The sequence below is a fragment of the Scyliorhinus torazame genome, chromosome 7, assembly GCF_047496885.1.
Source record: "Scyliorhinus torazame isolate Kashiwa2021f chromosome 7, sScyTor2.1, whole genome shotgun sequence".
In the NCBI taxonomy this organism is placed as follows: domain Eukaryota; kingdom Metazoa; phylum Chordata; class Chondrichthyes; order Carcharhiniformes; family Scyliorhinidae; genus Scyliorhinus; species Scyliorhinus torazame.
Genome location: NC_092713.1, coordinates 307,001,492 through 307,027,865, shown reverse-complemented (window position 1 = coordinate 307,027,865; position 26,374 = coordinate 307,001,492). Strand labels below are relative to the sequence as shown.

Below are 26,374 nucleotides of genomic sequence, written 5' to 3'. Positions count from 1 at the left end.
GTGAAAAGCCCCTAGTCGCCACATTCCGGCGCCTGTTCGGGGAGGTTGGTACGGGAATTGAACCGTGCTGCTGGCCTGCCTTGGTCTGCTTTCAAAGCCAGCGATTTAGCCCTGTGCTAAACCAGCCCCAGAGACAATGTTGTTGATGTCTTGAGCTCACTGCAAACCTCCCCAACTTTTAAAAGAAAACCCATCTCTCTGAGCAATCTCACCCGTTCGAATGAATTCCTTCCAGCTGTGTCCCACCTTAATTGTGAAACAGTTTGGGAGGTTTCTATGCACTGCATAGCTGCAAATTATTAATCGCGTGAGCCGACCCCAGATTTTTATTTGTTTGTTATTGGGCGTGGCCAACATTTTATTGCCCATCCCTAAATGCCCTTGTGAAGGTGGTGGTGAGCTGCCTTGGACCGCTGCGGTTCATGTGGTGTAGGTGCGCCCACAGTGCTGTTAGGGAGGGAGTTCCAGGATTTTCACCCAGCGACAGTGAAGGAACGGCCGATATATTTCCAAACCGGGGCGGTGAGTGGCTTGGAGGGGAACCTCCAGGCGGTGGGGTTCCCATGTTTCGGCTGCCCTTGTCCTTCTAGATGGCAATGGGCGTGGGTTTGGAAGGGATAGACAAAGACGCCTTGGTGAGTTGTGTCATGATATGCACTCATGCACATAATGAGATACAGACAGGCAGTGACAGACACCCAGTACAGCCAATCAACACACAGGATAGAACACAACCAATCACCAGGCAGAACATTAGAGGGGGTTTCCCACAATAAAACACACGAGGCATCAGCACTCTGCCTCTTTCCACTGGTGACAACTGTAGTGACAGTCATGGTGTATATAGCAGTTAGCACCTTCTACATGTGGCTCAGAGCTAATCTGGTCTAGTTAGTTATAGTAAGCACGCTTAGATTAGTAGAGTGTCAAACCCACAGCGAGCTGTGTGCACTGCTTAACAAGTTCAATAAAACGTGACGTCTAAGTTTGGAGTCTACTTTACAGTACAACTGCATCCAGTTGCAGTCCGTGTTACCCCAGGGTGAATAACGCGACAAGTTGGGGTACTGCGATGCTAGTTACTGCAAACAATAAGCTTGTGTGAGAGAATGTCCCTACTTTGAAGTTTATACTCGTAAGGTCCTTATCGTTTATTTGTACCAGAGAGATCATTAGATCTCTTTCAATCGGCCATGGTAAATTGCCCCTTTATCCAAAGGTTAGGTGGGGTTGTTGGGGATTGGGACGGTGTGGGGTCGGAGGATCAGTGCAGCCTTGATGGGCCAAATGGCCTCCTACTGTACCTAAGAGATACTATGATTCCATGTATTACACGTACAAAAATGCTCCAAATATACTGCAGGCCCATCAATCTGAAAAATAAAAGATAGTTAACGCTTTTCTGAGAAGATACTCGGAACAGGATAAGACCGAAATTTCCCAGAGCCTGATCCGCCATTCAGAAAGGTCACTGCTGGTCTTTAACTTGAGCTCCACTATTACTTAGGCCTGCAAATTGCCGGCTTGTCCGTTTCCACCCACGAGCATCCAAAAGACGGTTCCCTTGGTGTCCAAAATGTCTATCGGCCTTACTGTCGAATATACTCAGTGGCTGACCATCCTGAGGCAGAGAATTCCGAAGAGTTTTCTCCTCCCCATGGGCACAATTTTCCACACGGGGCTCCAGGACTCTAGTTAAATTCTAGGTGGCAGAACCCAGGCAGGTGGGGTGGGCCTCTCGGCCTGCCTGGAGTACTGGCAGTAGGTGTTCTCTCGGTACCGGCACAAAGCGCTCTCCGCACCGACCTGGTGGCTGACAATCCCAGACGGCCTCCAACAATAGGTGGTCATTAAAGGCTCGACTGACCACCCACCACTTGCGGACAGCTAGCCCTGCTCCCCCACCTCTCCGATAATGGCCTTCCGGAAGAATAGAGCTGAGGGACGGGCATGCCTTCCATTGGCGTTATCCTAGCGCCCACCCAACTCCATGGCCACCCTTCCCCATCAGTAGGGCCCAAACTTCCCAACTCTCTGACCCCTGACTCTCCAGCCAGGGGAAATGACCTCTCACCCTGACAGACCCTCTCAGAGCTGCAGACATAACAATGCAGTCACCTCTCATTCTTCTAAAACAGAGAGAATCCAGGGTCATTCTACTCAATCAGCCCTCATAGCCACAACCCTTTCTTTCCAGAAGTAAATCGAGCGAACCTTTCTTGCGTTGGGATCACCTCGGAATCAAGGTAACTGCCCTTTCTTTAATGTGGAGATGCCGGCGTTGGACTGGGGTGAGCACAGTACGAAGTCTTACACCACCAGGTTAATGTCCAACAGGTTTGTTACGAATCACTAGCTTTCAGAGCGCTGCTCCTTCCTCAGGTGAATGAAGAGGTAAGTTCCAGAAACATATATATAGCATCTTTCATCTTTGACTTTCTCTATATATATATATATATATATATATATGTTTCTGAAACCTACCTCTTCATTCACCTGAGGAAGGAGCTGTGCTCCGAAAGCTAGTGATTCGCTACAAACCTGTTGGACTTTAACCTGGTGTTGTAAAACTTCTTACAGCACCCTTTCTTTAGATTAAGAGATCAAAACTCTATCCAACATTCCTGACGTGGCCTCACCAATTCATAGAATCCCTACAGTGCATAAGGAGGCCATTCGGCCCATGGAATCCGCACCGACCCTCTGAAGGAACGCAGTACCTCGGATCACTCCCCCGCCCTATCCCCATCATACTGCGCATTGGCCACGGCCAACCCACCTAACCTGAACATCTTTGGACTGCGGAAGAAACCGGAGCACCCGGAGGAAACCCAACGCAGACATGGGGAGAACGTATAACCTCCGCACAGAGAGTCACCCAAGGTCAGGAATAAACCCCGGTCGCTGCCGCTGTGAGTCAGCAGTGACACCCTGCCACCAAAGCCCTATATTAATTGATGTGGGTAGATGCGGTTCATCGAACATCATTTCTTTCCCGTCAGGTAGACACAAGTGAAAGGTGGAATAAATAGATTCAAGAGACCGGTAAGTGGGTTTTGGACAGGAGAGGGGCAAAGGAACACAATGTGACGACAGTGAGCTGAGCCTGAGATTGATCAGCAAGGATTGGGGTGCTGGACTGTGAACACTCTGGCTGGGATTTTCAGCTCATGCTGTCACACCCTAAGTGCCGGGAATATCGCAGGTTAGTGAATCAGAAATAGGAGCAGGCGTGAGCCATCCCGCCCCTCGAGCCTGCTCCGCCATTCAATACGATCATGCCTGATTATATTTTTATGCTTCAAGCTAACAGGGAGAACTGGCTGACTCTTCAATTGATAAAAAGCTTATCTCTGCTTTAACCCCTGGCGTGTGTGTTAAGTTAGCGGATGAGAGATCTCTGCTGGAGCCCCTCTGACTTAGAATAAAACGTCCAAAGTTTCTCATTCAGGGCAACGCGAGGAGGCCACTCGTCCCCTCACACTCAGCCCCTCACCAGCCATGATCTTATGGCCTTAACTCCACTTCCTTGACAGTCAAATGCACCCCACCCCTCCCCCACCGCCCCATCATTCTTGACTCCTTGTCGATCAAAAAATCTGACCAACTCAGAATGTATTCAAGGTTCGAACTCAAAAGCTCAGGGGGATTTCCCAGCCTTATTTAGAATAATTGATGGCAAATGATTTATTGCATGTTATGGGAGACCAAAACATCAGCTTGAGTCAGCCCCGGCGAGAGAGAACTCGTAGGCATTGAGGGGAAAGGGAGAATGCAATGGTTCCTGGAAGCTATTACACACCTCGTACCTCTCTACTTTCCTAATCCAGTCGCAAGTAACTCACCTCCTTACCCCTCCCCAAAGCCTGTCCACCATCTACAAGGCACAAGTCAGGAGTGTGATGGAATACTCCCCACTTGTCTGGGTGAGTGCAGCTCCAACAACACTCCAGAAGCTCAACGTCATCCGGGACAAAGTAGCCCGTTTGATTGCTCCCCCTTCCGCAAACATTCACTGCCTCCACCACCGACAAACAGTGGCAGTCGTGTGTACCGTGTACAAGATGCACTGCAGCAGCTCACCAAGGTTCCTTATGGAGCACCTTCCAAACCCACGACCGCCACCATCTAGAAGGACAAAAATGAAATGAAAATGAAAATCGCTTATTGTCACAAGTAGGCTTCAAATGAAGTTACTGTGAAAAGCTCCTAGTCGCCACATTCCGGCGCCTGTTCCAGGAGGCTGTTACGGGAATTGAAACATGCTGCTGGTCTGCCTTGGTCTGCCTTCAAAGCCAGCGATTTAGCCCTGTGCTAAATAGCCCCTTAGCAGCAGCAGATACCTGGGAACCCCACCACCTTGAGGTTCCCCTCCAAGTCACTCATCACCCTGACTTGGAAATATATCGGCCGTTCCTTCACTGTCGCTGGGGCAAAATCCTGGAACTCCCTCCCTAACAGCACTGTGGGTGTACCTACACCGCATGGACTGCAGCGGGTCAAGAAGGAAACTCACCACCACCTTCTGAAGGGCAACTAGGGATGGGCAATAAATGCTGGCCTAACCAGCGACGCCCACATCCCGTAAATTAATTAAAAATAACAATAATGTGACTCATTTCTCTGTTTTCCCTCCATTCAGGTATATGGATTTCTTTCCTGTTCCTTCTAACACCAGCTCGGACTTCCTCTTTGAGAAGAGCGCAAATTACTTTGATTCCGAAGCGACGCCAAAGCGGGCAGCCGCTCTGCTTCCAAAGGCGAAAGTCATCACCATCCTCATCAGCCCTGCCGATCGAGCCTACTCCTGGTACCAGGTGCCCGCTGCCCAGCCCCTCCTACTGCACAATAGCTGAACATAAACCTTGAAAAGCCAACACTAAAAAATACTAGGAGCGAGTCGGGAGGATTTATGGTTCAAAACACACGGAAAAAGAGTTTGGAAAGGGTCGCAAACGGATTGAGGCAGACGCCTTGGGCGGGATTCTTGCCGCGATGCCTGGGTGGGTGCGGAGGCGAGTGGGTGAGAAATTCCAAGCCGCTGGCACCATCCTGCCCCGTGAGGTGGGATTGGCAACCGAAGGGTTGCCTGCCCTCAAGCAGTGGGGAGCCAATTAAGCACAATTAATGGCTTTCCTTTATGGGTTCTGGGCATCACTGGCAATCAACGGCCAGCAGGCAACTTGGTGCGTGTGTTACACAGAATCCCTGCAGTGCCCAAGGAGGCCATTCAGCCCATCCAGTCTGTACTGACCCTCTGAAAGAGCACCCCACCCAGGCCCACTCTCCCCGCCCTATCCCTGTAACCCCATTGGACACCTATTGGACACTAAGGGGCGATTTTAGCACGGCCAATCCACCTAGCCTGCACATCTTTGGCCTGTGGGAGGAAACCGGAGCACCCGGAGGAAACCCACGCAGACACGGGGAGAACGTGCACAGACAGTCACCCGAGGCCGGAATCGAACCCGGGTCCCTGCCGCTGTGAGGCAGCAGTGCTAACCACCGTGCCACCGGTTTTCCCCTTCATAATGGTGGCCAGCTTGCTGATGCCATTTTTAATTTGAGTTTTACAATGTACAGAAAGGGATCCTCAAAAAGGAAGCTTCCTTTCACCCTCTCACTTTAACTGCAGGCTTCATCTCCTTCTATGTTCAGTAAGAAGACTGACAACACCAGGTTAAAGTCCAACAGGTTTGTTTCGATACCACTAGCTTTCAGAGCGCAGCCCCTTCCTCAGGTGAATGAGCAGTGCTCCGAAAGCTAGTGATTCGAAACAAACCTGTTGGGCTTTAACCTGGTGTAAGACTTCTTATTGTGCCCACCCCAGTCCAACGCTGGTATCTCTACATCCTTCTATGTTGGAAGGCCTTCTATTGGCCTGGTGACTCCTGGTGACTGTTCCCCCCCACCCCAACCCCCCAGCACAGGATTGTTACCTCAATTGAACGCCGGAATCGGGGTGCTGACCTAAAAAGAAACGTCCTGCCCCCTGTTGGATATTTTAGATATCTCAGAGCAATGCAGAGGTGACATTGTCTGCCGCAGGTTTATTGGTAAATGTTTTGAAATATCTCTGCAAGGACAAAATGTCACAGCTCGGCGTCTCGTAGTTTCTGCAGGATCTGTTCACTTGGCTCTGGGTGCACAATGGGTTTAACCAATCAAGCACGGTGAGCATAGAACAGTTATCAGACTCTCCCATTCTAACGCAGGACAATTGAATACTGCGCCGCCCCAACCCAAAAACCCAAATCCTGTCCCGTGTCATAATTCAGGACCTGATTGGATGGGCGAGTGATGGTAAAGTTGATTTAGGGAAGAGAGGTACCAGGGGACCTTTGGCCTTGGTGGAGGGTAAGTGCTGACATGGTCAATGCTGGGCAAAAATGGCCTGTCTCCCTGTGATGGCGTCAATGTAGTTTACACCCTGCTTTTTCACATCTGTGTTCAGATCTACCCCTGGCAAGGTAGAATTCACTGCCGCCTGCGAGGGTTCGGTTTGAAATGAGTGTGGGCACACTGCAAAACACGGGGCTACAGTTCAGCGTAAACAGTCCGTGTCACTTGGATTGGCACAGAGGGCGTTGTGAACGGTCCCGTGGTTGTGAAGAGAGTGTGTGCAGGCGTGGGCAGGGAGATGCTGGGTGAGAGTGTTGTCACTTAGCTGCGGTGTTCTCTGTGATGAATAGTTCTCCAACACTCCCCAACATTTTAACTATGGGCCAGACACCTCTGCTACTGGTGGGTGGCAAGCTGAGACCTTTAGGAAATGGAATGGGTTCTACTTTGTTCGATGCATTCTCCTAATATACTGCATAGCACTACCTAAACAAAGGCAAGAGGATTTTCCCCTCTTTTGTTTGGAGATCAATGTTTTTTTTTGTGTCTCTCTTGCAGCACCAGCGAGCTCACGATGACCCTGTGGCCCTGAAGTACAGTTTCTATGAGGTAATCACTGCCAGAGCAGACGTGATGGCAAAGCTGAGAGCTCTCCGGAACCGGTGTCTCATTCCTGGATGGTATGCAATGCACATCGAACGCTGGCTTAACCACTACCACGCTAACCAGGCAAGTTCTCTCCTTTGTGAGCCAGGGACAGTGGGTAAATGGGGAGCTGGATAGTGACCGGGATGGAGACATAGAACATAGAACATTACATCGCAGTACAGGCCCTTCGGCCCTCGATGTTGCGCCGACCTGTGAAACCACTCTGAAGCCCATCTACACTATTCCCTTATCGTCCATATGTTTATCCAATGACCATTTGAATGCCCTTAGTGTTGGCGAGTCCACTACTGTTGCAGGCAGGGCATTCCACGACCTTACTACTCTCTGAGTAAAGAACCTACCTCTGACATCTGTCTTATATCTATCTCCCCTCAATTTAAAGCTATGTCCCCTCGTGCTAGACATCACCATCCGAGGAAAAAGGCTCTCACTGTCCACCCTATCTAACCCTCTGATCATCTTGTATGCCTCTATTAAGTCTCCTCTTAACCTTCTTCTCTCTACCGAAAACAGCCTCAAGTCCCTCAGCCGTTCCTCATAAGATCGTCCCTCCATACCAGGCAACATTCTGGTAAATCTCCTCTGCACCCTTTCCAATGCTTCCACATCCTTCCTATAATGCGGCGACCAGAATTGCACGCACCAGTGACCTGGCTGGCTAGCTGGGCCCTGGGGCAACATCAGTGTTAGCAGCGAGCTCCAAGGACAGTGGCTTTAGCTTCCCAAGTATTTCACAATATCAAAATAGTACGTCGGTTTTAAACTCGCTTGTGTAAAAAAGTAATATTTTCGATATCACTGACTTATGCTGTGAACTGGTTTGGGTGACCTGCGGTTAGGGGGTCAGATGCGGCCCATCTTGGTTCCGGGTGTGGCCCACGGCACATTTTGTTGACCCTTGTCCACTTTCTGCTGATTTCTGTCTGTGGCGGTATGATTGAAGTGACTCACACGTAAAGCGAGGGCGAGTGAGGTGAGGTGTTTGCTGATTGCTCACAACAAGCCCGAATTAATAAAAACATTCCTACGTCCGGTCCCGGGGCTGAGCGGGTGTTTCTCAGTGCTGCAGCCGTCGGGAAAGAACCCGCTATTCAACGGCAGGTAGACATTTTTGGGGGCGTCGGAGAGGAAAGCCCCGTCAACGAGCACTTGAGTCGTTTCCTGTGCTGACGCGCTCAGCTCGCCAGCGCGGGGGGGGGGGGGGGGGGGTACTCGCGAATCGGGCGCCATTTTGAAAGGCAGCCCCAATGTTTTGACCCCACTGTGGCCTTGAACCCGACCCCACTCCATTCGCCTAACTTACCTCTTCCGGGGTCCTCGAGCCCCCAATCCCTCAACCTCTTATGAGTAAGGCACCCCAAGGCCAGACCCCTGGCACAGGCAACTTGATCCCGTGCACCTTGGCACTGCCAGACTGGAATGTGGCAGTTCCGCTTCCTAGCCTGGCAGTGCCAACCGCGCGCCCTGGCACTTCCAGCCTGGAACCATGGCCGTGCCCCTTCCCAGCCTGGCAGTGTCACCCCGGGCACTGCCAGGATACCTGGATGGCGGTGCCATGGTGCCAGGCTGGTAGTGAGGTTGCCCAGGTGCGAGCGGGAGTGCCAGAGTTGATTGATTGATTGATATTTATTGTCGCATGTACCGAAGTACACTGAAAAGTATTTTTCTGCGGCCAAGGGAACGTACACAGTACGTACATAGTAGACAAAAGAATAATCGACAAAGTACATTGATGGTGCATCAACAAATACTGATTGGTTACAGTGCGGAACAAGGCCAAACAAGAGCAGCATAGGGCGTCGTGAACAGTGTTCTTACAGGGAAGTGCAGGTTAGATGGATTGGCCGTGCTAAATTGCCACTTAGTGCCCAAAGATGTGCAGGTCTGATGGATTGGCCATGCTAAATTGCCACTTAGTGCCCAAAGATGTGCAGGTTAGGTGGGGTTACGGGGATAGAATGGGGGAGTGAGCCTGGGTACGGTGCTCTTTCAGAGGGTCGGTGCAGACTCGATGGGCCAAATGGCCTCCTCCGCTGTAGGAATTCTATGGGTGATTTCAATCTTGCGGCCCACTTCGGGTGAAGGAGGGCCCCTCTTGCTCCCACCCACCAGCCGAGGTTGCCAGTCGCTGCTGTGCGAATTGTTGATGAACACATTCCCTGTCAATGAGTCGGTTGGAGAGTGGGATGCCCGATATTTATTCAGTCTGCCTGGTGAAGAGAAGAGAATCACGTGGAAAACACAACACTTCCCAGCAGCTGCTGTACAGAAGAAGGTTTCTCTGTGGCAACCGTGTAACTGAATATTGGGCAGGAAGCGAATGGCTCTGAATCGCAGGAGACTCGGGGCTAGCAATTGAGATTACCCAGTGAAGATGCACCTCAGTCTCAACGTGTAAGTCCTTTTGGATGTTTTCTCAGCGATGGGAGGATTTGACACTTTGCCGCTGATATTCAGGGATGTAGTTCCACGAGAATGATACGGCACAGCAAGAGGCTATTCACCCCATTGTCCCTGGACAGACTCTTCGCTGCTTGCTTTTTCACTTCAGTCCCCGCTGATGGGGCTCTTGTCAGACACCGAAATCTCTGTCCTCTGCTCACTGAACCTCCCATCCCTGGAAATCTCAATTTATTTACTGTATCAAAACCCTTTGTGATTTTCGTACATCGCAATTCAACCCCCCCACCCCCCTTAGCCGACTTTACTCTGACCAGCCCCGATTCCTCTCATCTCTCAAGGCCAGAATTTTACCCCCCCACCCCCCCCGATGGGTTCTGAGGTGGTGGTGAGGGGAGGGGGGAGAAGGAGTGGGGGAGGGGGACACGTGAAGCTGCACGGATGGGGTTCCCAACCGGGATCCCACCCTCCCCGACCTGGTTGCCTGGGCGGAGAGGGGCCTCGGATGGGAAACCCACCCTCGCCCCAGTTAAGTGGCCACTCCAGGGCCTTTTCCCGCCCAGCCTCGATCTTTAGGTTGGCAGGCGGATGATAGCCCAGGGAGGGAAATCCAAGATTAAACAATGTTAGATCCCAGGCAGGAAGAGGGGGTGTGGGGGGGGGGGGGGGCGCATGGGGAGCCTCCATCTTCGTCCTGGTGACTCCAGATTTCCTTCTCCGACCTGGCCCAACCCCTGAGACCCCATCTCCCTTCCCCCCCACTGCGCAACTCCCTCGAGCCTTCCCTACCCCCTTAACCCCGCCCGCCCATGCATCCAATTAATAATGAGGGAAGTGAGAGCGGAGATTGTGGAGCCAGTTGTCATAATTTTCCACGTCTTTGTTAGAATCAGGGGTGGTGCCAGAGGACTGGAGAATTGCAAATGTTACACCCTTGGGCGAAATTCTCCGGTATTGGCGCGATGTCCGCCGACCGGCGCCAAAAACGGCGCAAATCAGTCGGGCATCGCGCTGCCCCAAAGGTGCGGAATCCTCCGCATCTTGGGGGGCCAAGCCCTAACCTTGAGGGGCTAGGCCCGCGCCGGACTGATTTCTGCACCGCCAGCTGGCGGAAGTGCCCCGCCAGCTGGCGCGGAAATGACATTGCCGGGCGGCGCATGCGCGGGAGCGTTAGCGGCCGCTCACGGCATCCCCGCGCATGCGCTGTGGAGGGAGTCTCTTCCGCCTCCGCCATGGTGGAGACCGTGGCGAAGGCAGAAGGAAAAGAGTGCCCCCACGGCACTGGCCCGCCCGCGGATCTGTGGGCCCCGATCGCGGGCAAGGCCACTGTGGGGGCACCCCCCCGGGGCCAGATCGCCCTGCGCCCCCCCCAGGACCCCGGAGCCCGCCCGCGCTGCCTTGTCCCGCCGGTAAGGTAGATGGTTTAATCCAATCCGGCGGGACAGGCATTCTAGCAGCGGGACTTCGGCCCATCCGGGCCGGAGAATCGCGGGGGCGGGATTCACGCCAGCCCCCGGCGATTCTCCGACCCGGTGGGGGGCCGGAGAATCTCGCCCCTTGTTCATAAAAGAGTTTACAAATATGCCCAGTTTAACTTCAGTGGTGGGGCAATTTCTGGAGACAATGGGCAGGATTCTCCAATCCTGCGGCAGAGTGTCGACGACGTAGTAAACAGCGTCGCATTGTACGACAGCGTGAATGGGCCGCTGCCAGGAGTAATTCTGGCCCCTACAGGGGGCCAGCACGGCGCTGGAGCGGTTCGCGCCGCTCCAGCTGCCGATCCCGGCGTGAACTGTGCGGCACGGGATCCACGCATGTGCAGTGGCGCCAGCGCCAACACGCACATGCGCAGTGGTCTCCTTCAACGCGCCGGCCCCGACGCAACATGGCGCAGGAGTACAGGGGCCGGCGCGTAGGAAAGGAGGCCCCCCAGCCACAGAGGCCGGCCGGCCGATCGGTGGGCCCCAATCGCGGGCCAGGCCACATCAGAAAGCATTTCAGACGTGCCCTATAAGCATCAGGGAAACCGCTCTCTGCACCCCAAGATGTCACCTCCCCTTCTCACTCACCATCTGCCCTCCAGAAGCCCCCCCCCCCCCCCCCACTCCATCTCTTCCCAGGGGTCTCAGATCCCTCGCTGCCCCAAAGGCCTAGGACACAGCATGCCGTTGCAGCAACCGCTCTCCTTCAAGCCCTTCCTGCAGTGCCCACTACTGAGCCCTAATTCTGCCGGGTCTGCTGACCAATCAGATTGACCGACTTCTCTCGAGAGTGGGACTCCTCCCACTGGGGAGCGGAAACCCCCCCCATCCTCAACTATCAGCCCACCCTCGGCATGTTATAGCTGTGGGGTGGGCTTCTTTATGGCGTGTCGGCTGCCAGCTGACTGTCCAAGGGAGGGGGAGTGTATGAGCAGTCCCTCCGCCCCCATAACCCATCACCCCGCCCCCATAAAATCCAGCCTAATCATTCGGGACAAAATCAACAGTGGGCAATCAGACGTGGGCAAAGGAATGATACTGTTATCTGAAAAGGAAGAATGTTCAGAGGTACTGGGAGAAAGCGGCAGAATGGCACTCGGTGAATTGCTCATTCAGAGAGCTGGTGCAGACAGGATGGGCTGAATGGCCTCCTGTAATGTAAGAATTCTTTGATTCGACATCGCAGTAGCGTGGAGATATAGCTCAATGGCAGAACGTATGCTTTGACTGCTTGAGGGCCCGGATTCAAGTTCCCGGAGTCCCCAGTTCAATTTTACATGGGCGGTGTGGTTGCACAGTGGTTAGCACAGTTGCTTCACAGCGCCAGGGTCCCAGGTTCGATTCCCGGTTTGGGTCACTGTCTGTGCGGAGTCTGCACGTTCTCCCCGTGTCTGGGTGGGTTTCCTCCGGGTGCTCCGGTTTCCTCCCACAAGCCCCGAAAGACGTGCTTGTTAGGTGAACTGGACATTCTGAATTCTCCCTCCGTGTATCCGAACAGGCGCCGGAATGTGGCGACGAGGGGCATTTTCACAGTAACTTCATTGCAGTGTTAATGTGACAGTAAAGATTAATAATTAGAAGTGTCTCACCCCAATGCCATTTTAGTTGATCTCCTCTGCACCCTTTCCAACATCCTTCTTATGCGGTACCCAGTGTTTTAGAAAGTCTTTACAAAATGCATCTTCACTGATTTAAGGCCAAGGACTTTTAACAGCCTTCTCCATCTGTTAATGAAATAGATGAGAAAGTTATTGTGGAAAATGTATCTGTCAAGGGAGGCTAGAATATGCAGTGAAGGCATGGCTCATTAATAATTGGAATAGGTTCAAAGAACAGGTTATATGAGCACTGGGATCTGTAAACCTGACGCAAATCTTTATCAAGGCCACCAGCGAATCCTTAACCCCCCTCCTCTTAACTCTTCATCAAAGTACCATCGAGGATTAACAACCGGTCTATGCCTTGCTGTTAATAATGCCATAAATATGGCCTGCGGGTTGTCTTCCATCAACCAACTCAGATTGCACTCGGCATTGGCTGCACTAACCTTCCATTAGGGTACGCACACGCTACTGAATGTATCAATTAACCCTTTCTTGCCAACTTTCCAGAAAACAGTAGAAAATCGAGTTATGAATTGGCGATTGTTTCTTAACCCGATAATAAGTTGAATATTAACTCTGCAATGTACCCACTCGGAAGGTAGTTCACAGCTGACACAGCAATGCAGAATCAATCTGCTGAATATAAGTTTATGGAATGAAGGCGGCGCAATGGTTAGCACCGCTGCCCCTCAGCTCCAGGGCCCCAGGTTCAATTCCGGCCTCGGTCTGTGCAGAGTCTGCACGTTCTCCCCGTGTCTGCGTGGGTTCCCTCCGGGTGCTCCGGTCCCCTCCCACAGTCCACAAGATGTGCAGGTTAGGTGGTCATGATCACTGCGCAGGGACACGGGGATAGGGCGGGGCATTGGACCAACGAGGAGGTCGGGGTGGAGATTGATAATAAGATTAATTTAGGGTTACAACTCGCTAGACAGCTGGCAAATCCAAAACGTTAGACAGGAAGTTCATTGAATAAAGTCCAGCCTGCTTGTAGTCAGCAATGTTTCCGAAAGATACACAACCATGTCCTCGGTGAGATGGACTCACTGACCTGTCTTAACATTAACAATGATGTCCATTCCTTATTTTCTTCCATGGGATGTGGGTGGCAGTGGACAGCATTTGTTCCCCATCCCTAATTGCCCTTGAACTGAATGGTCATTTCAGAGGGGCAGTTCGGAGTCAACCAGGTCTGGAGTCGCATTGTAGGCCAGACCAGGTAATGACGGCAGATTTCCTTCCCTAAAGGACACGGGTGAAACAGATGGGGCGGAATTCCCCGTTCCTGAGGCTAAGTGCCGCGCCAACGAAGAATCACGACGGGAAAATCGGTGCAAACCCCTCACCGATCCCGGTACCGGTGAGCGGCGGCCGCCGTGTGGAACACCCGCGGATCGCACGGAAAATGGCCGGAGAATCGCCGGGTACCAGGCCGCGCATGCGCAGGTCTGACGAGCTAGACCGGTTACGCCGGAAAACATGGTGCCGCCAAGGCTGCAACGCTAACCCGCCTACCCCCCCCCCCCCCCCCCCCCCGACCCCACAGTCCGCCCCCTGGCCACCCCCCACCACCGATCCCAGCGTCGGAAGCCATTCTCCGCCCAAACGCCAATCCCGATTTCACCATCAGGCTATGGAGAGTCCAGCCCATGGTTCTTTATGCCAGTCAGTGATAGCTGCCATTACTGAGACCAGTTTTAAATTCCCATTTATCCAGCTGGCCACTGTGGGATTTGAACCTATAACCCCAGTCTGGGACTCCAGATTTCACATCCAGCGGTACTGCTACCACACCACCATCTCGCTGCCTTATTCCATCTGATATGCTTTTAGCTATGTCCAGACTTAAATCTTGCTCCTTACAGTCAGAGGGAGGTTTTTATCCTCCTGTATCCTCTCATCTTCCATCATTGACAGAAATATTCTTATACTTTGAGTCCAAAACAGAACTTAAGTCAAGCTTGGTAAAGCTCCGGTTAGGCCGTAACCAGAATATTGTCATCAGTTACGGTCGTCACACTTTAAGAAGGACGTGAGGGTCTTTGAGAGAGTGCCGAGGAGAATCATCAGTTTGGTTCCAGGCTGCAGATGCCTCACCACCCACCCCACCCCCAGAAGCAAATACACCCTCTCCACGGGCCGCAGTGTGGTGCTGTGGGCGGGCTTGTCAAGGCCAGTGTGGGACTTCAGCCCCTCAGTGGGGAGGAAGTCACATCCTCGGGAGCTGCCGGCCAAACGGATTCAGTCCAAGCAGCGGCGAGAGCGCGTTAGCGGGGGCTGCCGAGATTGCACCGAGACGAAGAAGGTGCAACAGGTCCGCGGATATGTCCAGGGTCTCGAGCAGGGATGGCTGTAGCCGGTCAGTGAGGAGGGACAGGTGAGGAGGGACAGGTTTAAGGCTGCGGAGGGAGTTAGGAAGAAATGGAGGATTCAATCATAGGAGGAACTGCCCCTTCGCCACCCAATGCTCAAAGAACTGCCACCAAAGATTGAACCCCCTCTTCCTTCCTGCTCTCTGAAAGTTACAATTTAAAACTGGGTTGCCATCTTCTACGTTTTAAGTCGTGGGCAGCGTAAATCAGAGTCAATTGGCTTGGAAACAACACTAATTGACCATTGGTTACCTATTTAAATAGGGCGGGCGGCTTGCGGATTCTGCCGAGTTTAATTGCCCCCCCCACCGTAACAATATCTGACAGGAACACGTAAAACGCAACCACGAACAGACAGGATACACGGGCTCTGGCCGCGCAGTTTGTGATGTTCCCTCCGCTCACTCAGGTTGTGATGATGTTGCTTTTTTTACCTACTATAAATATGGCAATCAATAAGGTTGCCCTTCTTCCTTTAGATATCGATATTACATTGCTCAGGGTCGCCACGTATCAAATGATACCACCACAAGGTTCAACCGGCTATCGATCAAAGAGCCAAACACCAGTTAGTTAGTTCAAGGTCAAGGGTACTTTATTCACACACAATTAGACATGCAACATAGACACTACTTGTTAAACTACACCTAACAACTATGACAATCTGTACTTAACTTCAGGCACCCGGCTTAGGTCAGAGGGACAGTGGCCGTTGTTCGGATCTGGGTCTATCGAGTCTGGAGAAGTAACTGCTGCTCAGCTGGGCTCATCCGCCTGGTAGCGGGCGTTGAACTTGAACTTGCTGCTGGTGGTGCTGCGATTGGAGATGGTCGTAGCCGGAGCGCCAGGTCCAAGAGAGAGCGAACACATGGTGGTCTCTCAGTTTATCCTTGGGGAGTTTCGCGCTCTTTCGGACGGTCCTACGGTTTGGACCCCATTAATTGGGTAATTCTTGATCACTGGATTTGATTTGAGCCAATAAAGGGGCGGGTGCCTCGATGGCCGGGCTTGTCCTGAGCGGTCATTGACCCTATTATTGATGTGTCCTGGGTACAGGGAGTGGCGCCGAAATGTCTGGGATTGTATCGGTGCTCAAGTATCCGTCTTTTGTCTGACGGAGATGGGCCATCAACATGCTAATCGGTTGGGGGTTTCGATGCTGGATTCTTCGCTCACAAATATACATTCAGGCTCTGAGCCTGCCTGAACCTTATATTGGCCATTTTTCCCGTTATGCTTTGCGACCGTCCATGTTCCTGATTGTAAGTGGCCATCCCAGATGGCTACAATGATCCCTCCACTCACTCAGTTTGTGATGTTTCTCCCTCCACTCACTCAGTTTGTGATGTCCTCCTCCGCTCACACCATTCTCACTTTCTGCTCGCAGATTCTCGTTCTCGATGGTCAGCTTCTCCGAGCAGAGCCAGCAGCAACGATGGAAAAGGTGCAGAAATTCCTGAGTCTTCAGAATGTTATTGACTATCACAAGTTGCTGATGTGAGTAGCTTTTTAACTACTTTCAACTGAACATAATCACTTGACCCTGACATTAACCTCACCCCCATGCTCAAAGGGACGGACTGACGCCACACGAGGAACGCAACCCCAGCCCGCCACAGGCACCCGCCCCCATTCACTGCCATCGGGCATTGGAGCATCCCATAAGACCATAAGACATAGGCGCAGAATTAAGCCACTCGGCCCATTGAATCTGTTCCAGCATTCAATTATGGCTGATATTTTTCTCATCCCCATTCTCCTGCCTTCTCCCCATAACCCCTGATCCCCTTATTAATCAAGAACCTATCTCTGTCTTAAAGACACTCAGCGATTTCACCACCACAGCCTTCTGCGGCAAAGAGTTCCACAGATTCACCACCCTCTGGCTGAAGAAATTCCTCCTCATCTCTGTTTTAAAGGATCGTCCCTCAGTCTGAAGTTGTGCCCTCGGGTTCTAGTTTTTCCTACAAGTGGAAACATCCTCATCCACATCCACTCTACCCAGGCCTCGCAGTATCCTGTAAGTTTCAATAAGATCCCGCCTCATCCTTCTAAACTCCAACGAATACAGACCCAGGGTCCTCAACCACTCCTCATACGACAAGCTCTTCATTCCAGGGATCAGACTTGTGAACCTCCTCTGGACCCTTTCCAAGGGCAGCACATCCTTCCTTACATTCGGGGCCCAAAACTGCTCACAATACTCCAAATGGGGTCTGACCAGAGCCTTATACAGCCCTGGTCTTGTATTCTAGCCATCTCAACATGAATCCCACCATAGAGTGCTTTGGAAACATGTTGAAATCACGTTGCCACCATGCAATTCAAACCCAGTTTGAGGTCAACAGCTGACATGTGTGATTCCCAGGGATAGGGGCAGTGAAAGGGAGGTGATAATCCATGGGGAGTGGCTCAACCAACATTGTGGGGCAGGAGGAGCAGGAATGCTCGCCCCCAGGCCTCAATCGGAAGCCTTGAGCCTCGCCAAGCTCGGGTTGCCAATTTTGATTGAATGTACTTCTGGAGGTTGTATCACCTGACTTGCTCCCATGCTCCAACCATCAGTCGGCCAACGCAACCTTCCTTGTGACCCGCCGCCATCCTACTCCAATCGGAAAACAAAGGGACTCATTACCCGATTGGGCGATGGTTGACAGTCTGACAAACAGCCATTCCTGCCACAGCTGAAGAGCCTCTTTGGCTATGGGCCCCCTGCAGAAAGCGGCCCCTCTCTGCGGCTGGCCAGACTGACCGATTGGACAAACAAAACCTCCAGCCTGCGGTGTTTAAATCATTAAGCTGTCAATCAAAGGCTATCGTGCACTCTAAAATTGAAGGAATGCTCAGCATTTCAAAGGATCTCAGGGGATTTCAAGGCTTTTCCAGTGACGTGGGCTTTCTAGGAAGGCTTTAAAAGGCAGCTGTTTTAAAAGCATAGGGCGAAGGAAGCAGATGTGAGGGAAGGGAAAATGTTCCTGGCTTGAATCTTCACGGAATTGTCTGATCTGCCAATCAGCTGTCAAACAGAGCAGTTTGGAGTGAGAAGGCCACTTCAAAGTCTAAACAAGTAAGACCAAGATGATGACTTTGAACAGAGGGCTCTCTGAGATCACCAGGCTGAGAGTGACCTTCAAGTTGCCCAGGGCTGGAAGGGGGAGTCCAGAAATGGGACACCCATCCCAGGGAAGGGTCCAGGTCAACCCCTTGCCCACAGCCCGAGCCCACCCAACCTCGAGTACCTTTGGAGAACCTTGCCTCTGCAGACCGGTAGTGGCAGAGGGTCACATGAGGAACGGGCTAACATCTCTTATAATAATACCAATCTTTATTATTGTCACAAGTAGGCGTACATTAACACTGCAATGAAGTTACTTTGAAAATCCCTTGAGCCCGCTTGTGCTCCAGCAAGCCAGGCTGGAGTGTCACTGGCAGGGTGCCAGTGTCATGGTACCAGGAGGCAGTGCGCCATCGGCAATGTCAGGTGCCAGAGCCTGAAAGGGGAGGGGGGGGGTGGCTGAGTGGGTGTCGGGGGGGATTTGTTGGGTGTTGGAAGGGAGGGGGCAGGTCACCCTCATGCACGAGTGGTGTTGGGGGGGGGGGGGCGGTGACCTGGGCGGGATTCTCTGACCCCCCGCCGGGTCGGCGAATCACCGGGGGCTGGCGTGAATCCCGCCCCCACCGGTTGCCGAATTTCCCGGCACCGGATATTCAGCGGGGGTGGGAATCGCGCCGGTCGGCGCCCCCCCCCCCCCCGCCCCCGGCGATTCTCCGGCCCGCGATGGCCCGAAGTCCCGCTGCTGTCATGCCAGTCCCGCCGGCGAGAATCAAACCACCTCTCTTACCAGCGGAACTAGGCGGCGTGGGCGGGCTCCGGGACCCTGGGGCGGGGGGGGGGGGGCGATCTGGCCCCAGGGGGTGCCCCCACGGTGGCTTGGCCCGCGATCAGGGCCCACCGATCCGCGGGCATGCCTGTGCCGTGGGGGCACTCTTTTCCCTCCGCCTCGGCCACAGCCTCTGCGATGGCCGATGCGTAAGAGACACCCCGCCCTGCGCATGCACGGCAAAGTCCTTTCGGCCCCGGCTGGCGTGGCGTCAAATGCCTTTCCCGCCGGCTGGTGACGCGCCAACCACTCCGGCACAGGCCTAGCCCCTCAAGGTGAGGCTTGGCCCCTAAAGGTGCGGAGGCCCGACGCCGGAGTGGTTCCCGGCACTTCATCCCGCCCCGGGACCCCCCGCCCCGCCGAGTAGGGGAGAATCCCAGCCCTGTTATTCCTGTGGTGGTGGGGAGGTGGGGGTGATGCCCATCCTTGGTGGGGGGGGTTGAGGTGCTCCCCTTGTCAGCCGGGTTGGGGGAGTCAACATTTGAGTTTGCCTTGTGTGGGGGTAGGGGAAGGGGCCTGTCTCTGGGATCTGGGCACCAGTTCAGATTGGCAGCCCAGCATCAGCACGTGCAGGGAGATCGGCTGCCGCTATGTTGCTCAGCAAAGGTCTGTGACCAGCAGCTCGACAATGTTCCCAATGCCAGCGCGACGCAGGCCCCATTCTCCGCTTTGTGTCTGGAACAGTGAATCTCTCCCCACGCCATTCTCATTGACCTTGAGAAACAACTCCTTCATTTTGCCACGTTGAAGGCCCTCTGTGTGTTTGTGTGTGTGTGAGCGAGCTGTGATCAATTATAAAGCAGTCCTCGCATAATCATGATCAAGTATATACTGAACAACACCTCCCCCTTTTGGTCTGCCTTCATGTTGTCCACAAGTGCACTCGCACCAAATGAAACAGGCTGTTCCCTGGGATTTCAGGAATGATGTGTCTGTAATGTTCTATGTTCTATGTCTACGTGAGCAAATAGGTCAGATTTTCAAAGCGCAATTCAATGGAAACAGGTCCCCGAATCGCAGCAAATATTTGTCAGCTTGCATTCTGCATCTGTAATTGAAAACTCATATCGGTGAGAATCTGCTTGGAGATGTTCCCACTCTGCTGACAGGACTGGAGGGAGGTGCAACGTGACCCTCAGTAACGCATGTAACCATGGTAACAGGACTGGGATAGTAGTGATAGAATGCTCTGGAATGGGGTGGGGCAGGGGTGGCGGAAGCCCAGGGTGACAGACTCCCCTCCTCCGGCAGACCTTCCTGCTGTGACACTGCTGGGACTTTGAGCAACCGCAGCTGATATTGCCTGGCAGGGGTGGGAAAGGCTCATTCAGGAAAGGGCGGCATGTGGCGCAGTGGTTAGCACTGGGACTGCGGCGCCGAGGTCCCAGGTTCGATCCCGGCTCTGGGTCACTGTCCGTGTGGAGTTTGCACATTCTCCCCGTGTCTGCGTGGGTTTCACCCCCACAACCCAAAGATGTGCAGGGTAGGTGGATTGGCCATGCTAAATTGCCCCTTAATTGGAGAAAAATGAATTGGGCACTCTAAATTTATATGTAAAAAAATAAGTGAGCGCTCCACTGTGTCGTCTTCTCGCGACAGATTAGAAAGGGCACGGTGACGCAGTGGTTAGCACTGCTGCCTCACGGCGCCGAGGACCCTGGTTCGATCCCGGCTCTGGGTCACTGTCCATGTCGAGTTTGCACATTCTCCCCGTGTCTGCGTGGGTTTCGGCCCCCACAACACAAAGCTGTGCAGGGTAGGTGGACTGGCCATGCTAAATGCCCCTTAATTGGAAAAAAAATGATTTGGGGTACTCTAAACAAATGTTAAATAGAAGAAAGGGCACCTGGGTGTTCTTGGGCTGGCACAGACGAGATGGGCTGAATGGCCCCCTGTGCTGTAACCTTTCTGTGATTCTGCAGCAGGGTTTGATATGGGAGTGTTTGTAATTATATTACTGGACTAATAATCCAGGGGAATGTTCAAATCACACTCTGGGAGTTTCAGCATTTGAATTGTTTAAAAAGATATCTGGAAGTACCTTGGTCTCCGTAACAATAATGACCGTGACGCTGTCAAATTGCCGTAAAAACCTGTTTGGTTCATTCACGTCTGCACAACACCTGCCGCCCTCACCCATTCACTGCCCTCGAGTGGCCTAGCAGGCCATTCAGTCGACAGGGAAACTGGGGAAGGACTCGACAGGCCAGCCTAGGGACCAATGTCCATGTACCTCCGAACGAATGTTGGGGAAAACAGTCCATATCTTGGCACGTCACTGATGCACATTATTTTCTGAATTTCAGATTCGATCCGAAGAAAGGTTTCTGGTGTCAGCTGTTGGACGGCAACAAAGCAAAGTGCCTGGGGAAAAGCAAAGGCCGGAGATACCCAGAAATGGACGCAGACGTACGTACTCAATGTCCCCAATTTACTGACTTATATCAAAGCCCAAATAAAACGAGGAGGAGCCCAGCACATCAGTGCAAAGGACACGGCTGAAGCATTTGCAATAATCTTCAGCCAGAAGTGCCGATGGATGATTCATCTCGGCCTCCTCCAGAGTTCAGCACCACAGGTGCCAGTCTTCAGCCAATACGATTCACTCCACGTGATATCAAGAAATGGCTGAAGGCACTGGATACTGCTAAGGCTTTGGACCCTGAAAATATCCCAGCAATAGTACTGAAGACTTGATCTTCAGAACTTGCCGTACCCCTAGCCAAGCTGTTCCAGTACAGCTACAACACTAGCATCTACCCAGCACTGTGGAAAATTGCCCGGGTGTGTCCTGTACACCAAAAACAGGACAAATCCAACCCAGCCAATTACCGCCCTATCAGTCTACTCTGCATCATCAGCAAGGTGATGGAAGGGGTCATCAACAGTGCTACCAAGAAGAGGAAACACTCCGCTTGTTGGCACAAATGGTTGCGGTTGTTGGAGGTCAATCATCTCAGTTCCAGGACATCCCTGCAGGAGTTGCTCAGGGGAGTGTCCTAGGCCCAACCATCTTCAGCTGCTCCATCAATGTTCTTACTTCCAACATAAGGTCAGAAGTGGGGCTGTTCGCTGATGGCTGCACAATGTTCAGCACCATTCACAAATCCTCAGGAACTGAAGCAGTCCATGTCCAAATGCAGCAAGAGCTGGACAGTATCCAGGCTTGGGCTGACGAGTGGGAAGTTATATTCAAGCCACACAAGTCCCAGCAATAATCATCTCCAACAAGGTTTAATCTAACCATCGCCCTTTGACATTTAGTGGCATTACCATCACTGAATTCCCCCACTGCCAAAATCCTGAGGGTTACCATTGGCCAGAAACTGAACTCGACTAGCCGTATAAAAATTGTGGCTACAAGAGCAAATTAGAGGCTAGGAATCCGGCGGTGAATAACTCTTGTAAATATTGCCACAGTCCCAGAGGACCATAGGCTGCTCTTTCCTTTGAGAACTGTCTGGCGGTGATTTAACAGGGGCTGTTTAACACAGGGCTAAATCGCTGGCTTTGAAAGCAGACCAAGGCAGGCCAGCAGCAGGGTTCAATTCCCGTACCAGCCTCCCCGAACAGGCGCCGGAATGTGGCGACTAGGGGCTTTTCACAGGAACTTCATTTGAAGCCTACTTGTGACAATAAGCGATTTTTATTTTCATTTCATTTCAACCTGAGGGTCCCCACATCTTGGGTGAGGGGCAAAGTTGAGAAGGCGCGGCCTTCATGAATATCGTCAGCCGGTACAGGAATTGAACTTGCAATGTTGGCGTCGCTCTGCATCACGAACCAGCCGTCCAGTCATTGAGCTAACCGATCCCCATGTACAGCTGACTCTCTAAAGCCTGTCCATCGTCGACAAGGCACAAGTCAGGAGTGCAATGGAATACTCTCCACTTGCCTGGATGAGTGCAGCTCCAACAGCACTCAAGAAGCTCGACACCATCCAGGGCAAAGCAGCCCCGCTTGATTTGGCACCCCTTCCACAAACATTCACTCCCTCCACCACCGACGCACAGTCGCAGCCGTGTGCACCATCTACAGGTTGCACTGCGGTAACTCACCAAGGCTCAATAGGCAGCACCTTCCAAACCCACGACCTCTCAACTAGAAGGACAAGAGCAGCAGATACCTGGGAACGCCACCACTAGGAGGTTCCCCTCCAAGTCACTGACTTGGAAATATATCGGCCGTTCCTTCAGTCGTTGGGTCAAAATCCTGGAATGCCCTCCCAGCACTACGGGTGTACCTACACCACATGGACTGCCTTGGCTCAGGAAGGCGGCTCACCACCACCTTCTCAAGGGCCGGGCAATGAATGCCGGCCTAACCGGCGACACCATATCCCGTAAATGAATTTTAAAAAGTGCAGCATAAGCTGAACCCATGAGGCATCATCCGGTTTCTAGATCTGTACTTGTGATGTGCTATTCATAATCACACGGCAGCCAGCCAATGAACTATGCCCAGTGAAGGGACCCAGCCAATTGTGCCGGGTCGCCAATCCTGCCATTACCTCATGGTGGTCAACGGTCGGGGCACCATATTTTAACGGCACCTGGACAGGCAACCACTTCCTGCAGCACCACTCTTACCTGCCTGAGAGGAGGATTTCGAACTTGATCTGCCAACCTCTCCTTACCTTCCACAGCTAGGTCCCTGGAACGGGAACCTGGGAGCAGGCCACTCGGCCCTTTCAGCCTGCTGTGCCATTCAGTAAGATCATGGCTGGCCTGGTTGTGGTGCTGTCTGCCTCCCTGGATTCTCCTGTCTTCTCCACTACTCTCTGGGGAACAGAATTCCAGAGTAATGACTAAGAGGCTTTGACAAAGGGTCATCAGTCTCGAAACGTTAGCTCGTTTCTCGCCCTACAGATGCTGCCAGACTTGCTGAGATTTTCCGGCATTATCTCTTTCGGAGGGCATTAGCTATGAGGAGCGGTTGAATAAACTCGATTTGTTCTCACTGGAACGAAGGAGGTTGAGGGGCGACCTGATAGAGGTCTACAAAATTATGAGGGGCATAGACAGAGTGGATAGTCAGAGGCTTTTCCCCAGGGTAGAGGGGTCAATTACTAGGGGGGCATAGGTTTAAGGTGAGAGGGGCAAGGTTTAGAGTAGATGTACGAGGCAAGTTTTTTACGCAGAGGGTAGTGGGTGCCTGGAACTCGCTACCGGAGGAGGTAGTGGAAGCAGGGACGATAGTGACATTTAAGGGGCATCTTGACAAATACATGAATAGGATGGGAATAGAGGGATACGGACCCAGGAAGTGTAGAAGATTGTAGTTTAGTCGGGCAGCATGGTCGGCACGGGCTTGGAGGGCCGAAGGGCCTGTTCCTGTGCTGTACATTTCTTTGTTCTTTGTTGTTCTTTGTTCCAGAGTAATGACCCTCTGAAAGAAAAATATTCTCCTCATCTCGGCTTCAAACAGGAGACCCCGTATTCTTAAACGGTGTCCCCTGGCTGTAGTCTCCCCAACAAATGGAAACATCTGCTTTGACAAAGGGTCACCTGGACTCAAAACGTTAGCTCGTTTCTCTCCCTACAGATGCTGCCAGACCTCCTGAGATTTTCCAGCATTTTCTCTTTGGTTTCAGATTCCAGCATCTGCAGTAATTTGCTTTTATAAATGGAAACATCTTCCTGGTATCTACCCTGTCAAATCCCCTTGAGATCCTAGACGTTTGAGTGAGGTCACCTCCCATTCTTCTAAACTCCTGTGCGTATCGGCCGAACCTGTCCAACTTTTCCTCATAAAATTAGCTCCTCATCCCAGGAATGAGCCCGGTGAACCTTCTCTGAACTGCTTCTAATGCCTATTCCACATAAGGAAACCAAATCTTCACTGTACTCCAGGTGTGGTCTCACTAAGGCCCTGTACAGTTGCATTAAACCTTCCCTACTTCTCTATTCCATTCTCCTTGCAATAAACACCAATCTTCCACTTGCTTTCCTCATCACTTGCTGTACCTGCAGACTAACCTTTTGGGATTCGTGGCCTTTATTCGCCAAGGCAGAGAATATAAATGCTGGAAGGTTATGATGGAGCGGTGTAAAGCCTTTGTTAGGCCACATCTCTGTGCAGTTCTGGTCAGCACACTATAGGAAGGATGTGATTGTGCCAGAGAGGGTGCACAGGCGATTCACCAGGATGCTGCCTGGGCTGGAGCGTTTGAGCCATGAAGAGAGGCCGGTTAGGCTGGGGTTGTTTTCCTTGGAGCAGAGACGGCTGAGGGGGGGGACCTGATCGAGGTGTACAAAATTATGAGGGACACAAGATAGATGGGAAGGAACTTTTCCTCTTAGTAGAGGGGCAAATAACCAAGGGGCATAGATTTAAGGTAACGGACAGGAGAAGACTTAGAGGGGATTTAAGGAAAAGCTTTTTCACCCTGAGTCATAGATGTTTACAGCATGGAAACAGGCCCTTCGGCCCAGCTTGTCCACGCCGCCCAGTTTCTATCACGAAGCTAGTCCCAATTGCCCACATTTGGCCCATGTCCCCCTATACCCACCCTGCCAGGTAACTGCTTTTTAAAGGACAAAATTTAACCGGCCCTAACCACTGCCTCTGGCAGCCCGTTCCAGATGCTCACCACCCTCGGTGTGAAGAAATTTCCCCTCTGGTCTCTTTGGTATCTCTCCCCTCACCTTAAACCTCTGCCCTCTAGTTCGAGACTCCTCTACCTTTGGGAAAAGATGTTGACTATCTACCTTATCTATGCCCCTCATTATTTTATAGACCTCTATAAGATCACCCCTAAGCCTCCTACGCTCCAGGGAAAAAAGTCCCAGTCTATCCAGCCTCTCCTTCTAGCTCAGACCATCAAGTCCTGGTAGCATCCTGGTAAATCTCTTCTGCACTCTTTCTAGTTTAACAATATCCTTCCTATAATAGGGTGACCAGAACTGGATAGAGTATTCCACGTGTGGTCTTCCTAATGTCTTGTACAACTTCAACAAGACGTCCCAACTCCTGTATTCCATATTCTGACCAATAAAACCTAGTCATTGTTAGCCTTCTTCACCACCCTGTCCACCTGTGACCCCACCTTCAAGGAGATATGAACCTGTACCCCTACATCTCTTTGTTCTGTAACTCTCCCCAACTCTCTTCCATTAACTGAGTAGGTCCTGCCCTGATTTGATCTACCAAAGTGAGGGTGGGGCTCTATGATTCATGTACCAGGATACCCAGATCTCTCTGTACCACTGAGTTCTGCAATCTTTCCCCATTTAACTAGTAATCTGCCTTTCCATTCTTCCTGCTCAAAGTGAACAACTTCACATTTCCTCACTTTATCTGCCAAACTTTTGCCCACTCATTGAACCTGTCTCTGTCCCCTTGTAGACTGTCCATTTCCTCCTGACAAGTTACTTTCCAAACTATCTTGGCATCATCGGTAAATTTAGCTACCCATACGTTCATCCAAACCATTGATGTAGATTGTAAATAGTTGAGGCCCCAGAGTGACCCCTGTGGCATTCAACGATTTATGGCTTGCCAAACACCTCTTTATCCCTACTCTCTGCTTCCTGTTAGATAACCAATCCTTTATCTATGCTAATATGATAACCCCTACATCACGTTCTCCTGCTTTGTGCAGCAACCTTTGATGTGATACCTTACAT

At 52.0% G+C, this 26,374-nt stretch overlaps 1 protein-coding gene across 6 annotated transcripts in view; it reads left to right on the top strand.

The window, feature by feature from the left end:
* ndst1b (N-deacetylase/N-sulfotransferase (heparan glucosaminyl) 1b) overlaps positions 1-26,374 on the top strand; it is a 320,572-nt gene that overhangs the window by 287,068 nt on the left and 7,130 nt on the right. For all 6 annotated transcript variants that reach the window (XM_072512714.1, XM_072512712.1, XM_072512713.1 and 3 more), the window contains 4 exons: positions 4,643-4,817; positions 6,901-7,071; positions 16,253-16,362; positions 21,053-21,155. In XM_072512714.1, coding sequence (XP_072368815.1) covers positions 4,643-4,817; positions 6,901-7,071; positions 16,253-16,362; positions 21,053-21,155 — 559 coding nt within the window. The remainder of the gene's footprint in view (positions 1-4,642; positions 4,818-6,900; positions 7,072-16,252; positions 16,363-21,052; positions 21,156-26,374) is intronic.